This window comes from Podarcis vaucheri (assembly GCF_965113315.1).
Source record: "Podarcis vaucheri genome assembly, chromosome: 6".
Lineage (NCBI taxonomy): Eukaryota > Metazoa > Chordata > Lepidosauria > Squamata > Lacertidae > Podarcis > Podarcis vaucheri.
Window position 1 is genome coordinate 40258422 of NC_138764.1, and position 15944 is coordinate 40274365.

Consider the following 15944-nt stretch of genomic DNA (forward strand, 5'->3'; position numbering starts at 1 on the left):
CAACTCTTAGCCGTGCACTGAGGCGAAAGCTGAATCATTTCTCTTTATTATTATTACTGGGTTTTATAAACAAGAATAATGTTACACAAATAAGTATACCAAGTTTGCTCACGTCATTTGTATATCACAAAAATAGCACAATATATGTGGAAAGTATCTACAACATATGTTTCATTAGTAGTGGTCACTGTATGAGTTCTTGGTCATTTCTCGCACGGACTGATCTGCTACGGGCAAGAGCGCGTCGCCACCTTTAAAAAGAGGAGGCGCGGCAAAGCCGGCTGCTTCCAAGGCTCCTCCTCCTTCCTGGTCGTCAGAGCTGCTTAATATGGCTGCCTCCATCGTGCCTCGGTGTAGTCTTCCTGCAGCAATAGTAATATCTCTTTTATTGGGTTGCTGTAGTTTAGCGATCGCAGACGGAATCCAGGTACGCGACGGGGGCGAGGGGGGCCGGCTGGCTTGAGCTAGCTGAGCTGAGCTGCGCGGCTGCGCAAGGGATTTGCTCCTGGTTCTTTCCCCTCCCTGACCCTTCTATTTCATTTAAAACTAGCATTTGAGCTTTCCTTTCCCAGTGTGTCCTCTTTGCTGCTATGAGTGACTTTGTGTAACCCAGGAGCCTTTTGCCAGGGATGACAATCGTCCCTTAAGAAGACGTTAAAAGCGAAATAAAAGCAAGCACAACTTTAGAAGTACAGTAGAAACCTCTGGTTGTGGAAATACACCTTTGCGGAACAGTTCCTACGCACGCACCAGAGCCAGTTGCAGCAGGTTCGGTTCCAGGTTGTGGATCAAGGCTTTGGAGACGTCCTCCAGCCCAGCCCAGCCTAGTCTTCCCAGCGAGGTCGTGGGTTGCATTTTATGAGTAAACAGGTGGGACTGATCATCGCCACACCTTGCCGCCTCAGCTTGTTTGCTCCTCCCTCTCTCTGGAGGCGCTGCAGGAAGGATGAGGCCTGTTGGACCTCATCCTTACCGCTGCTGTTGCCAGAGGGACGGGGCAGGCATTCAGGGGGGCCAAGGCAAGGGTTAGCCACTCAGTTGCTCATGCTCACCTGTGCAACTCTAAATCTTTCGTACTGTGCCTAAACAAGGAAACATAGCCTTTTCCCCTATGGAAGTTGTTCCAGCCATTCAATCTTCTTTTCTGCATATGTGTAGATATTCATAACAAGGTAAAAACAGCCCTGCCAGATCAGACTTGGGAGTCAATAAAACCAAGCATCCTGTTACTTCCAGAGAGCACGCAAGGAGGGCAGGATGGGATAATATCTCCCCCACGTTTGTCTACCAATAATAATAATAATAATAATAATAATAATTTAATTTCTATACTGCCCTTTATCACTTGTTATGCCCTGGTGGTTTACAAGCACAGGCACTTGCACGTTAAAACTATAAATGCATGACAAAGCAAATTAAAAGCCTATTGAAATCAAACCAGAACAGACAGACATGTTCCTCAGTTACAGCTGACCAAAACATATTGGCCAATCCAGAACTAAGCCACTTCATTCGGCTGGCAATGAAAAATAGGCAGTGATATCACTAGGCATATGTCTTAGCACCTGGCTTTTGAAGGTATGCTATCTGTGAGTGTGGAGATTCCATATGGCACTGAAAACACCTCACCTTTGTCAGTTTAATCCTTTTTGAAACGGTAAGATAGAGAATGTTTGCACATGCTTGGGGGTATGCCATAAAGGCCAGGATACCTAAAATATTGCCTCATTTCCTACATATCCAATCAAACACTGTGCTTTACAGGAGAGGGCATCCTGCAGATACTAGCTTGTAAGGAGGCCTGCTCCACACAGTGTTAGAATTGGGCCTTTAGTGTGGTGGGTATCTTGGAATTGCCCAAGTTACATGCCAGACAGGCTTTTTGGAGGTCTGTGGGAGACTTGCAACAGCCCTTCTGTGTGGAGATACCCCAGTTGGTGTCTGTATTTGATTTGAAATAGTTTTTATGGATGTAATGGTCTGTAACTGATTTTATATATGAAATTGTTTTATATATGTTTTTATTGTGTTGTGAAATTGCTTCAAGATGCTTCTTAGGAAGTGATTCATATATGAAATAGGAATAATAATAGCAGCAACCTGTGTGAGAGTCGTCCTCATATTAACACTTGCTGTGTGAAACATAGTCATGTGTAATTGAGCAATGCCTATTGAGAACACTTGAAGGCACCTGTGGAGACAGGCTGAGAAAGCTGGAGGGAACCATAGGCACACTGAGGCAGGAGCAATGACTTATTTTTCTGCTTATTGTCCAGTTTTCTCCTCCAAGCCTAAAACAACCTAATTTCTACAGTGAATATAATTTGTAGTCTGGCAGTAAGCATCTTCAGGTCTGGCCCAGTTTAAAATAGGTAAATTGGCTTGTGAATCAAACTGGCTTCCTACTTCAGTTCTGCTCAGGTATTTTATTTTGAACCCTGGAACTTCCTATACTGTAGTCCTGTTTGTAAAAATTTGGAGCTACTGTTAGATTTTGTAGCATTCACATAATTGGTTCTTGTGGCAAACTGCAGTGGCACAAATCCTTCCTGTTTATCAATAAGCAGTCAGCAACAATCGGTGTTCTTGGAAGTTTGTTTCTTGCATTTATTTTGTTTGTTTTCTCTTCAGGATCAAGCAGAACAGTTTTTTAGAAGTGGACATACAAACAACTGGGCAGTTTTGGTAAGTTTCTACATTTTTATCCACTTCCCCATGATCAATGTGCACAAATATTCCAAAATAGTGCCACTTTGATGGTGTATGGAAATGCTTTTTGCTTGCACGTGGGAGTGGGGGGTGGGACAGACGATTGGATCCCATCCCAAAATGTTATATCCACTAAGCTTCTGAAGGGCATAAATAATTCTAATGAAAATATTGTAACTAGTATTTGTTTGTTTAAAAATAAAACATAATGAGAAAAAATGCCCCTCATATTAGCCTAAACCACAGTACCCAGAGTGGCATGGGAGAATCATGTATTCAGTCTATATGTGCACATGGGAGAATTGCACACAGAGCAGAGGTTTTTGGGTTTTTTAAGAGTTCTTATGGCAGCCTCTTGCTACTGAAAACAGAATTTGTTTCTCAGTTCAAAATGAAGCTTGCTGCTGAATCATAAGAAGCATCTGGTGAAAGCTCCAAAGAAACATTTGGCTGCATGCACAGTTCTTCCTTCTGCACTCATATAGTTTTGTGGGGCTATGGCTGTAGAATTAATTCTACTGTTTTCTAACCATAAATATATCCACACATGCCTACTTTTTCCTGACCCTTTTAGGTGTGCACGTCTCGATTCTGGTTTAACTACCGCCATGTGGCCAATACCCTTTCAGTTTACAGAAGTGTCAAGAGACTAGGCATTCCTGATAGGTAAGAAAATATGGAGGTTGTCTACAGCTTTAAAGTACTAAGACAAATGTAAAATTGGGGGGTGAGGGGAGAGAAGGGGTCAGTCTGCCTTCTCAGCAGTGGTGCCCTCCCTGTGGAACGCCCTTCCATCAAATGTCAGGGAGATAAAAGAATTACACAACTTTTAGAAAACATCCCTGAAAATTCCAGATAACATTCCCCCCACCCCAGTACCCAGAGAGGCAGGGAAGTTTTTAATGTTTGACATTTTATTATTTTTTGTATTTTGCTGGAAGCCCAGAGTGGCTGGGGTATAAACATTTTTTATTATTATTAGGCTCTGATGTTGTCTGTGCCCACCTTGCTTGCTGCTATATGTCCACGGGTGCTAACTATGGTTCATTCTAACCAGGTTTTCTAGCATAGTTAGGTTTTGTAGATGGTTAAGATAACAAGTTGCAGTTGTAAGACTAAGGAGATGTTAAGACCGTAGGTCCAACTTATTCCAGGAAGGAGGGAAAACTGGAGGTGCTGATAGCCTGCTTATAATTTATTCGTAATGATTAAAAGATCTTTGGCATTATGTTTGCACTGACCCTTAGTGACCTTCCGGATGCTCAGAATATGGACTTCCAGTTGTTAAATTCCAGCTGATCATCAGCTGAGGTGGCTGGGACTGAAACATGTCGGAGTCTGGATTAAAGGAAAGGCTTTGCGACCCAAGTGTATGGTTTATCTCTCATTTTGTATTGAGTAGGCTGATTTTCAGTCACTTCCAACCTTACATTTCTGGCATAGAATTACAATAGATACGTAGGAATAGGCCATAGATCAAGTATGTAGTTGCTAAATATATGTGGCTATACTTGACTTTAACTTTTCCAGAAAACACATTGCCTTTTTAGTATGCCTTGATTAAAAAAAGATTTTATCTTAATTAACACATCAAATGATTAATCAGCAGGGTCTTAAACTAAATGGAATGCTTGCTTCTTTTTAACAAAGACATGTTTGCATGTTCAAAGGAGACCAAATAGGTCCCATGTTTTGAAGTGTGTTACTTGCTACAGCTGAATTTCTGAGGCATTCCTACTGAGATCTTTGAAGGTTCAAAGGATTTTCAAAGGCACTGTGTGAAAAGGTGTGATCACTTGAAAATTCCATATAACATTTCCCCCCCCCCCCAGAAGGGATTTTTTTTTGAACCCTACTCTCACCTTTTGGATGATTCTGCTGCCATCTGATTCTCTGCTTTCCCAATTTTAACAGACTATTTGTCAGTTCTTTGCTTCATGTGTATTTCCTTTCAGATGCATTATGTTCCCTTTGTGCTGATTCTGCTAGTACATCTCTTCAGCCAAAAAAATTAACAAAGGACCCTGACAGCCATCAATACAATTTGCAGGTGGTTTCATTGTGACATGTCAGCCTGCCAGTCACCAACATATGCATTGTGAAAATGACTTCCTGTGTTGTTTAGAAGGACTAGTGTAGTGTTGTGGGTAAGGATTTGCATTAGGCACTTGGATCCCAATTCAGACCTTATACTAGCTATGAATCCAAATTCAGCTTCCCAGCTGCAAAAACACACGTTTTAAGTGTGTTTTAAGTGCAATATGTAAGGTGACACTAGATGGTGATGGCCATCCTTATGGAAAATTCAATGTATTTTTAAAAACGGTTTAAAAAAAAAGCATTTTCAGAACGGTTTTTATATGTGTGTAAATTCCACCTTTGTTTGGTGTGTTTTTGGTACACCCATTCACACACCCATCTTTCAATAAGAACAGAACTGGGTTAGTGGTCACAGAATGCTGACTGCCTCATGAGAGGAAAAACTAGAAAACGGGATGGAGTGGAGACATACAATGGAATATCCTGGAATACAGTGTTGATTGTTTATTTCTGTTTGCATGTCTTATTATTTCTAGAGTTTACACCTTCCCTGTGTTCTAGCCTGCTGTTTTGAAATTTCCCAGCCCTGGCTGGCTGGTCATTGTTAGAGTCCACAGTCCAGAGATGTTCTTCTATAACATCCACACAAGATGTAGCGGACACCTGCGAATGTCTCAGCATTGACTTCTGCAGAGTTCACCAAACTCTGCTGGCTCCAGAAATCATTTTGAGAATTTGGTGTGGTAGATTTTTGAAGAGCAAATCTTGTTGGAACTGCTTGTGTTGTTTTTCCTTCAAAATGCTCTTGTGGGAAATTCCCAAACTGATTTTTAGCCTCGGTTTTGTCCTTTTAGAGTGACCATAAGGTTGCAGAATTGATGGCCTCGTTTTAATTATGTTTAGAAGATTCTCTACATTCCTTGGTAGCAACATGACAGGGTGCTGTTTCTTTAGGAGTGTGGCAGCTAACGTTTTGGTGGAATATTCTATTCTAGATGAAATGCTGGTGTCCTGTTACTTCGTCCTGCTTTGTGTCCATTTAGAATTCTGCAGTTTGATTCCCTGCCCCCAGGACTTTTTCCTCCTCTTCACTCCCATCCTCTTAAACCTGTATCCACCGAAAACACAAATCTTATCTTCTTCTTTGCATTACAAAAGTTTGCTACAAAAATAGCCTTTTTTATTACACATTTGCTCTGATGTATAATTAGAGACTTGGGCGTTTTCATAAAAACAAACAGTGAGTACTTGGTGGATGGGGATGGGAAAACTGTCACCTACTTTTTATTGAAAAAAGTATACCAAAGCTCCAAAAGGGCTTTCATATTCGTGTGTGTGTGTGTGCGTGCGAAAGTAAAATATTTTAGCAGTTCTCAAAAGTGGGAATCAGATTTGAGCCTCCTCTTATATTATTTTTTATTGCATTTGTATCCCGTCTTTCCACTTAGGTGCACAAAGTGGTGTTCATGGCTCACCCCTCCCCCATATTATTCTCACAACAATCCTGTGAGGTGGGTTAGGCTGAGTGTTGGTGTCTGGCTCGGATCACGCAGTGAGCTTCATGGCCTATCGGGGTTTTGAAACCTGGTCTTCCTGGTCATAGTCCAACATTAGGACTAGGCATGCCTTATAGAAGAAGGTGAGCCCCGCTGAACTTGCAGGCTAATAACAATATTTAGGATTGGATTGCAAGAGAAAATAAAAAGGCAGATGTTATGCTGGAGGACCCTCTAAACTCAAAATGAACACTCACTATAATAAGTTATTTCAGGCCTGGCAGCATGAATTAGCTCTGTTGACTTCTTCAGAAAGTCACCTTCATCTTGCCTTTCCTCAGCTTCACTTGTGTCTCCTTAGGCTTAGGGAGACGCTCCAGTTCGGAATACAGTTTTCAGTGTGAATCAGGACATCATGTTGTGCTGTTATCTTCAGTAGTACGATCCTAGAGAAACTTGCAATGCAATGCCCCCAAATTATGTGAGCCGTATTTTAACTGTGTGTGTTTTAATGCGTTGTAATTTTTTCCTGATGTTATGGTTTTATCCTTTTGTAAACAGCTTTGAGTCTTTTTTATTCTATTTTACAATCAACTGGTATACAAATTTAGTGAAATAAAATCATTTTACAAATATTATTTTTATTTGTTCAGTGTATGTACCGGACTGCCTACTGAAGGAGTCCAGGGCTACAAATACATCACTAAATCATAAACATTTTTAAAAGACATTTGATTACAGGGTTGCAAGGAACAGTATCTTTTAATTATCAGGTGCCTGGGTGAAGAGGAATGTCTGTGAAATACTCCTGAAAATCAGCACTGAGGGAGACAAAGGCACCTCGCCAGGTGGGCATCCCACAAAAGGGATGCTGGTCGGATTCCTTGGTAGTCAGCACACTGCCCCAAACCATTTTTAGCCAACATTGTGCCTTCCAGATGTTTTTGGACTCCCAGCTCTCATCAGCCTGAGCTGGCACGCCTGTGATCAAAAACGATGGGAGTGAAAGTGCAACAGCATCTGAAGAGCACCATGTTGGCTAACCCTGGGCTATAATATACCCCCTATGGAATATCCTATTTCAAGGTTTGCATTCATCCGTCTTCAAGGAAGTTTGTGAAGACACCCTGCTTCAAAAACAGCCTTTCCCTCAGGTGGCTGTCAGTGCAGTTTGTTTCCTCTTTCAGCAGCTAGCTGCCAATTTTTACGTCGTGTTTTAATTTTCTGTCTTTTAGTCGAAAAGATGGGTGTAAAACCATGTAAAATAAAAAAGAAGAATCATCCTTTGGCTTTGAGAAATACGCCAACTTAACATTTTCAGTAAGGCTGAAATAATTAATTGGATTAGCTAGTAAATCCACCACTGCCAGATTGAAAAATGTGGGTATTAGTTGGAACTCCCTCCCCAGGAAGGATTATTTGTTAATGATGTCCAAACCGGAATGTCACAGGAGTGTTTCTGTTGTGAAGGTTATCAGATGGTGGCACAAGAAGTGTTACGTGACCTGGTGATCTGGCCCTAGCCAAAAACATTCTCGTAATGGCTTGTGTATTTCAGCCTGGTTGTTTGCATGTACAGCTGAAGTGGGATGAGGAAAACACTAATTCTGGATTGATTAATCCAGAAAACAATGACATAATTGTGTGCATAAAGCGTAAGATGAGTTTCTGAACAATAAGTTCTATAACTGTTGGCTCATTAACACATTACATTGTCTGAAATCGTCTTCTGTGTTGAAATATTGTAGTAATCATTTTAATAGGGTAATTAGTTAAAAGAACAATCATTAATTTTTTCCCTTTTAAATGTAATTGGATGAGATCCTTAATTATGAAACATTGTTTAGTCCAGTCCAATTCCCAGATTGCAGATATTGGCCGCCCAATACTGGCTCTAAGCAGTGACATACACGTGGGTGTTTCAAAAGGCTGGATTCTCTTCTTAAACTAGGATTCCTCTTGTGTGTGCGAACACTTCTGGTGCACCCCATGTGGTAAGATTTTTGAGTTTTGGTGTGCCCTGAAGACGCTGCCTTGCACTTTAGAACTCTGAGTCAATCAGAGATTGAAATGACTGCGCCATCTGGAAAATGAACATGAAAATTTGGCCAAAGTAGCAATAACATTCAAAATCAGTATGATAAAAGCTTATTGTTGGCCAACATTTAGAGGTGTTAATTAATTTTTTGGTCTTGCTTGCGAAGGCAACTTCCAGACATTGACCTCCGTCCAACCTGGCATCTGCATGTAGTGATAAGCTTCATAGTTGGCTTGCTCAAATTATGTGGTTATAAAAAATATAGGATCTTTTTGGGGGGAGCCTAATTATGCCCCTTTCTATTTGTATCTGCATACTTTATCTCATTAGCATAGATTCCATGCTATTTATGCGGAGCTATAATGAGAGTTGAGTGTTCCTGGCCTCTCCATTTTTTAATTTCTTTTTTTTTTAAAAGGAAATATATGGAAACTGAGCATATTGGAGGCTTATCTATGAGTTATTATTTTGAAACATGAAAGCTTTATCACATTTATCATTTTCCTGCTCTGAGAACAGCTTACTGTGCTTAAGTGGTTATGTTTTTGGAGGGGAAATAATGTAGAATTTCAATATATCTTTCTGTGGAAAGTTATTAGGGAGTTAATAACTGTGACTGTATTGATTATCTGTGCACTTTTGAGAAAGGAAAGGCTCTATTAGAATATGTAAAGTGAAGCAGATGCACATATTTCATTCATTCATATATATAGAAATAGAAATAAATAATTTTTAGTCATAAATTAATCATACAAATATAGTGAGCAAATAGTAACTTGGATCCAACACTGTTTTGAGAAGAAAGTTGCTTTCCTTTCTGTTTATTTTTCTTGACTTCTCCCCTCCCACTGCTGTAGCTTTGTATGTATGTATGATGTATGTATATATTTATTTTCTATACTGCCCTATACCCAAAGGTCTCCCCCCTTCAGCTTCCCGTTTGTGTGTGTGTCCCAGCCCCAATGGGTGCCTTTTTAGTGGTGGTGTAGTGGAGAAGAGAGGCTGGCAAACCAATGCTTAATGAGCAGAGTTCTGTCCACATGTATTAAGGTTCAAGCTTATGTCTAGAATATGTCTCATGTCTAGAATCTTATCACCAACTACTGTGCATATTCAGAAAGCAATAGGTCTGAAGCTAGTTCTTGATGACAGCAAGGCTTGCTAACTAAACAACACATTGTCATGGTCTAGTGGCTATATTCAGGCCCATATATCATTGCATAAAGAAAAAGGTATTTAAAGAAAAATGTATTTATTGTACATTTGTGAGGTAGGTTGCGAGGTCTAGCAGACGAAACCCTTCCTACTTCCATGACTGTTCCACATCCAAAGTAGTGACTAAGCAAAGCTTTTCCTTCATGCAAGCCAATAAACACAAAGTAAAATAAAACACTTCCCCGAGTCTGGACACCTTTATGATCTTGCCCAGTCCTCTTTGTTTTAGATGGCCTTTTGCTTCCTTTTTTCAATCTGATAGCCTGACTGAGGAGCCATTAACAAGGCACAAGAAACTAGAACACAACACAGACTGAGTACAAGCCAACAGATACAGTGCCTGAAATTAATGGCAGATTCCAAAGCAGATAAAAGATCACATTTGTTTATTTTATTTGTTCAAAGTTCTTTTTAAAAATATCTTGCTCTTTAGCAAGAAAGAAACACAGACCGTTAAAAAACAAAAGCAGCCCTTGCCCCTTGGGCTTTACAATCTAAAAAGACAGGACAAATGGCTTGGGAGGGAGGAGGAACTAAGCAAACTCAAGTTGTTTGCAGGTTTTTCTGATGACCAGTGCAAGTGGAAAAGTTCAAGGAGAGGAGGCACAAAAAGTTGCTGGTTTCTCGCTGTGATGAAGGAGTGAATCCCTCCTCCTCCCTCCTCCAGTACAACCTGATGTAATGGCTGCTGCCAGGTTGCAGTTGATGGGAGTAGAACCTGACCAAAGATGTCTCTTTGTGTGCGTGTGGCAGTGTTAAGTCCACAGCTCACTTACTTGTCATCAGGAACCAAAGATAAATTCAACCTGTATTTACTTTTTTATAAACAGGACATCAAGTATGTGTGATAAGCAATAACAATACTGTTCTTTAACAATATAATTTATTAGGATTGTTGAAAGTGTTTATTATTACTTAAGAAAAAAGACTTTCAGCCTGAAGAAATGCATGGTTTTTTAGAGCTTCAAAAGGAAACCCATTTTGCCATTTAGCCATAAAAGCAGTTATGAAAATGATTTTTAGTTACAAACAAGCTTTTTGCTTGTTGACACACCGCATTGTGCTCCCACTTTCCAGAGTATGTATTCCTCCCCTTCTGTTATGCAACACAGCAGAATAAAATTAGATTGCATCTAATCATTGGGAATATATTCAGTACAATGATAATGGCTGTTCTTTGGTAGATAATAGGATGGTACAACGTTGGACACGTCTTTCAGCTTAATAAATTCTACGTTAGCAGACTTAAATTATTTCCCTAATTGCAAAGTCCCCAGTCTGTTTAGCAATGTCATACTTCAGGAACAATCCCACCCAAATTTATGAACATCTGCAAGTCCCCTTTTCTGAGTATTATGCACATCCAAAAGCAATCAAGTGGGACCAAGTTGCATAGAGTTGTCATTTGCATATGTCAATCATTCTTAGTCTGGGCGGGGGGGGGGAGGGCAGGGCAGTCTGCAAGCTTAGCCATTTGCCAGGTAGCTTCCCTTAGACCAGACAATGCTTTTTGGGGGTGATGGTATGTTTTCCAAGCCAAAACAGATGTGGCTGAGTTGGTGACATTTACCTGTGTTCCTTGGCTGCGATGGAGTAAATCGAAAGAAGAAAATGAAAAGTGTTAGACAGGGGAAAGTGCTGGAGAGGTAAAAAGTCTGCACAAATTGAGGATTCCCCTTCAGCAGAGGGTGAGACCAGATGTGTGTTTGTGTAGCAGTGGGAGAGTAGCCTGCATTGTCACTTGCAGTCAGCCAATTTGGATATTGATAGATCAACCCGTTGTCTCCTGGCCAAATCATGACCGAGGCAAACAGGTTTGGCACACCAATCAGGGACTAGCTCATATTCTGCTTGTCAGCTCATACTCCCTGCTCAGTACCATGTATGCAGTGGTCCCTGGTCCCCATTAGGACTGGTAGGTTAGAAGGAAACGTGACCTGTGGTAGGTGGACCAGAGCCAGTGGCAGGTGGGAGACAATTAGTTCTAGTTGTGTCCCAATCCTCCTCCTGTGGAGGCAGAATGTCTGAGGGGAGACTAGAGTTAGGTATGGCAGTGCCCCATTGCCCCATTTGCGCTAAAGGAGCAGCCTCCACTGCATCTATGATAGTTACCGTACATCTTTTGAGTAATAACCAACATTCCCAGCTCTACCCAATGAAGGGGGGGGGGGGGAAATCATCCTGGGACCTTTGGTGCATAAAGCAGATGCCCTACTTTTCTAAATTATCCAAGTCCCTTAAACTGCTTTTGGTTAGAAGGAAGGGAATGGGGATGATGATTTGCATTATTATTATTAAATTAAAAATAGTTTTAAAATAAAACAATTTTCAACATGATTACCTAATGCATGGGGATGCGGGTGGTGCTGTGGTCACAGAGCTTTGGGCTTGCCGATCAGAAGGTCGGCAGTTCGAATCCCCACGACGGGGTGAACTCCCATTGCTCGGTCCCTGCTCCTGCCAACCTAGCAGTTCGAAAGCACCTCAAAGTGCAAGTAGATAAATTAGTACCTCTCCGGCGGGAAGGTAAACAGCATTTCCGTGAGCTGCTCTGGTTCACCAGAAGCGGCTTAGTCATGCTGACCACATGGCCCTGAAGCTGTCTGCGGACAAATGCCAGCTCCCTCAGCCAGATGAGTGCCGCAACCCCAGAGTCATCCGCGACTGGACTTAACGGTCGGGGGTCCATTTACCTTTACCTTACCTAATTCATACCATAATAGAATTATAATTAAATCACATTTGGGATTTCACATATGTCATGGGTGAATAGCAGTTTTCTGAATTTTTGTAAGTGAAAGATGTCACAAAAGGAAAGGATTGCACATCATAGCTGTTGCCTAATAGAAGCAGGGGAATAGAGGATAATTATGTACAATGATTTGTATTTAAGACAAGTTGAACTGAAACAAACAGGAGGCAGTGTCTGACTGTATCAGAATATTGGGCAGAATTCACCTAACCGGCCTCCCATCAGTGGAAGGCCTTGCTCATGGACTTAGCTTTTCTCATTCTTCCCTCCCTGCTCTCCAAAATTGGCTCCTCAGTTCCATGTGTGGGTGGAGGATAGGGGATCGTTCTGTCTGGCAAGCTGGGAGGCTTGTTCAGAGAAAATGATGGGAAGAATGCAATGCTGAATTCCACCTGCTGAAATCAACGGATTTGAGTTAGTTGAGACTAACAAGTCCATTGGTTTAAATGAGCCTACTTGGAGTAGGAGTAGCCCGTTACCACGCAGGGACCTGAATGTACATTTTGTGGCCAGCCAGGACATGTGCTTTGGTTTCCTTGTTCATTCCTGAAGCTATCTGAGAAATGTAAATCTGGTTAGTCTGTCCATCTAAAAGGCGGAGCCGGGGATTCAGTCCAGAGCCTTAAGCATGCAGAGCCAATGCTCCATCGTTGAGTTTTGTTTCCTGCCTGTGTTGGTACTGCGCTAATGATACTGCAGTGACTAAGCGAGACAAGACCAATAGGCAGAACAAACACAACTGATTGATCTGCACAGATTCATTTTCAGGGTGACCTAGCACCTATTTGCGTTTGAAACAATTTCTAAACTGCCTTTAGTTTTTGTGGATTGAAATGGAACTGAGCACCTTGTCCTTTGTTGTCGAAATAACATTACCCTTATTAACTTCTCAACGTTGCTTTTGGTTCTCTATGTGTGTCTGCTTAGTCACAAAATAGTCTTGCATATAAAGCAGGATTTAAAAACCGATAAGTTGCCTTTCAAAGCAGGCAGTTTGCACTTTGAATTTTTAACAGCTAGAGTGCATTTGATGGGTGTTCCAATTATTGACAGCGTTTTATTGTTGCAACCACCTTGTGCAGTTTGACAACATGTATGACTTGGCCATAACTAAAATTCTTTTATTTTTCCACCAGCCATATAGTCTTGATGCTGGCTGATGATATGGCATGCAACCCACGAAATCCAAGCCCAGCTACTGTTTTTAGTCACAAAAACATGGAACTGAATGTCTATGGAGATGACGTGGAAGTGGATTACCGAAGCTATGAGGTAAAGTATGAAAAAAATCCTGAATTGAGTGTTTGCCAACTTGGTGAACTGGGACACACTAATAGGTTGAGGAGGACATGTGTGTATTGATAGTTTGCCTGCTCAAAGGGTGGGAGGTCCGTTTGTGTCAAGAAACTAGAGGGAATTATTTCTAGAGCCACTAGGTATGTGTTGAAATAAAGTTCTACCATTTGGTCCCTCAAAATCTTGAACCACTGCTTCAGGAACTGTATCAACAGTATCACCAATATGTGATACTGGGAAGTAACAGTTCTGTTATCTTGCATGGCAGCATTGCTTTGTTGAAAATCTATAACACTTTATTAACAATTGGGTGTTTTTTTTAGTGCTTAGAACAAGTAGCATTTGCTAAGTATTATTTTACACTGACATTTGAACTATGTCTATTAAACTTTGCTAACATTTCCTAACATAACGGAGGTAATAGAGCTTGAGAATGAAGCATGGGTTTCCCAAGGCCATATTATACCAATTTTGAAAACAAGTCTTCCAAGATTCCTAACCCACATATACCAGTGCTAGTTGCTTTGCCATTTTAATGGCTTGAAAAGAGAGATGGTGGGGGAGTCTGCTTTCTGGCTGTTTACAAATGCTTGTCACTTGGAATTGATTGTCTTCATCTTAGCTGACCAGGCAGGTGTAAATTTCATAATCCTGTAATTGTATTTGGAATAATAAAAAAGCCTAAAGGCTTTAAAATATATTTCGTGTGTTTTAGAATTGGAGGCCTAGATTATAATTATTTTCATTGCTCAAGGAATTCCTCACCAGTGTGAAGTCTTAATGCTGCCTTGGTTCGAAGCAGGGGGAAGAGAGCTTAGGGAGGAAATAACTCCAAAGTGAATTGGATTTTCTTGCTGAGAATGTGTATATTCTTGAGCTGCAGAGCTATTCTTCAACATAATGAGCAAGTTGGAGATTATTCAAACTCTCATACAAAATGAGAGGGTTATTTAGTAATGAGAGTACTTTAGGCACTTCATGAGCTCTGATAACAAAATGTTTTAGCACACCAAATCACTCTGGACAATTGAAAAGTTAATCAATGGGGCGGGTATGTCTTTGGTGTTTTCAGGTTCCTCAAGGAAATGAGATGTTGGGTTTCCCATTGTTTATAATTGGGCACAGGTATAAAGTTTTGACCCTAGGCATATCTCTTAGAGGAATTGAGTACACGGCAGCTGCAATTATTTGCAGGCTTCCAAGCAAGCAGCAGAGCAAGCATCCTATTGTTGCCTGGATTAAACAATAATATTTCTGTCGGGAGAGAGGGGAAAGAAGATTTCGTGTCTGCCAATCGGACTTCTCAGAAGAGAATATGTTATCTCTCACTGTGTTCATATTTTGGGTTTAGTTAAACAGCCGTCATGAGCGTGATTTGTGTGAGCACTTTCTGAGCCTTCTGAATCTGTATACAAATAAAGCAGATTAGGGGTTTTTTTTGTAAGTTTCTCTGCCCCCCCCAAAAAAAATTGCTGGCCAGATGGACAATCTCTGATCAAATGTTTCTACCACAAGAATCTTATTTTCTTTCAGCCTCTGAGGGATTGTAAGTCTCGAAATATATTTATTAACATTTTGCCATGGTAACGCATAGTAATGTTGCTTGGTAAGCAGATACGCAAGTCGTTCCACATAGATAAAGCCACACAGTGTGACAGGTGTTTAAATCAATGAAGGCACATTAGGAAGACTGAAATGGTGGTAGCCAGGTACCAGATATCATGTGTTTCAGCTGTAAGCTTTATTATTCTTCAGTGATAAAAAGTTTTGAATTTTATGAAGAAGAAATTGTACGATGGGGGATTGTGAGGTTTGGTATTGCAGTTAAATCTACTGGTCTATTAATAATAATAATAATAATAATTTATTATTTATACCCCGCCCATCTGGCTGGGCCTCCCCAGCCACTCTGGGCGGCTTCCATAAAAACCAAAAATACAATAAAATATCACACGTTAAAAACTTCCCTGAACAGGGCTGCCTTAAGATGTCTCCTGAATGTCAGGTAGTTGTTTATCGCCTTGACATCTGCTGGAAGGGTGTTCCACAGGGCGGGCGCCACTACCGAGAAGGCCCTCTGCCTGGTTCCCTGTAGCTTTGCTTCTCGCAATGAGGGAACCGCCAGAAGGCCCTCGGCGCTGGACCTCAGCGTCCGGGCAGAATGATGGGGGTGGAGACGCTCCTTCAGGTATACTGGACCGAGGCCGTTTAGGGCTTTAAAGGTCAGCACCAACACTTTGAATTGTGCTCGGAAACGTACTGGGAGCCAATGCAGGTCTTTCAAGACCGGTGTTATATGGTCTCGGCGGCCGCTCCCAGTCACCAGTCTAGCTGCCGCATTCTGGATTAGTTGTAGTTTCCGAGTCACCTTCAAAGGTAGCCCCACGTAGAGTGCATT

The 15944-nt window shown here is 41.2% G+C and overlaps 1 protein-coding gene across 1 annotated transcript in view; it reads left to right on the plus strand.

Annotated features, from left to right (window-relative positions):
* Positions 1-277: 277 nt before the first annotated feature.
* PIGK (phosphatidylinositol glycan anchor biosynthesis class K) overlaps positions 278-15944 on the plus strand; it is a 99498-nt gene continuing 83831 nt past the window's right edge. Inside the window, exons 1-4 of the mRNA XM_082227299.1 lie at positions 278-427; positions 2632-2685; positions 3284-3375; positions 13387-13522. Of these exons, the coding sequence (XP_082083425.1) occupies positions 329-427; positions 2632-2685; positions 3284-3375; positions 13387-13522 (381 nt within the window). The 5' untranslated portion in view covers positions 278-328. The remainder of the gene's footprint in view (positions 428-2631; positions 2686-3283; positions 3376-13386; positions 13523-15944) is intronic.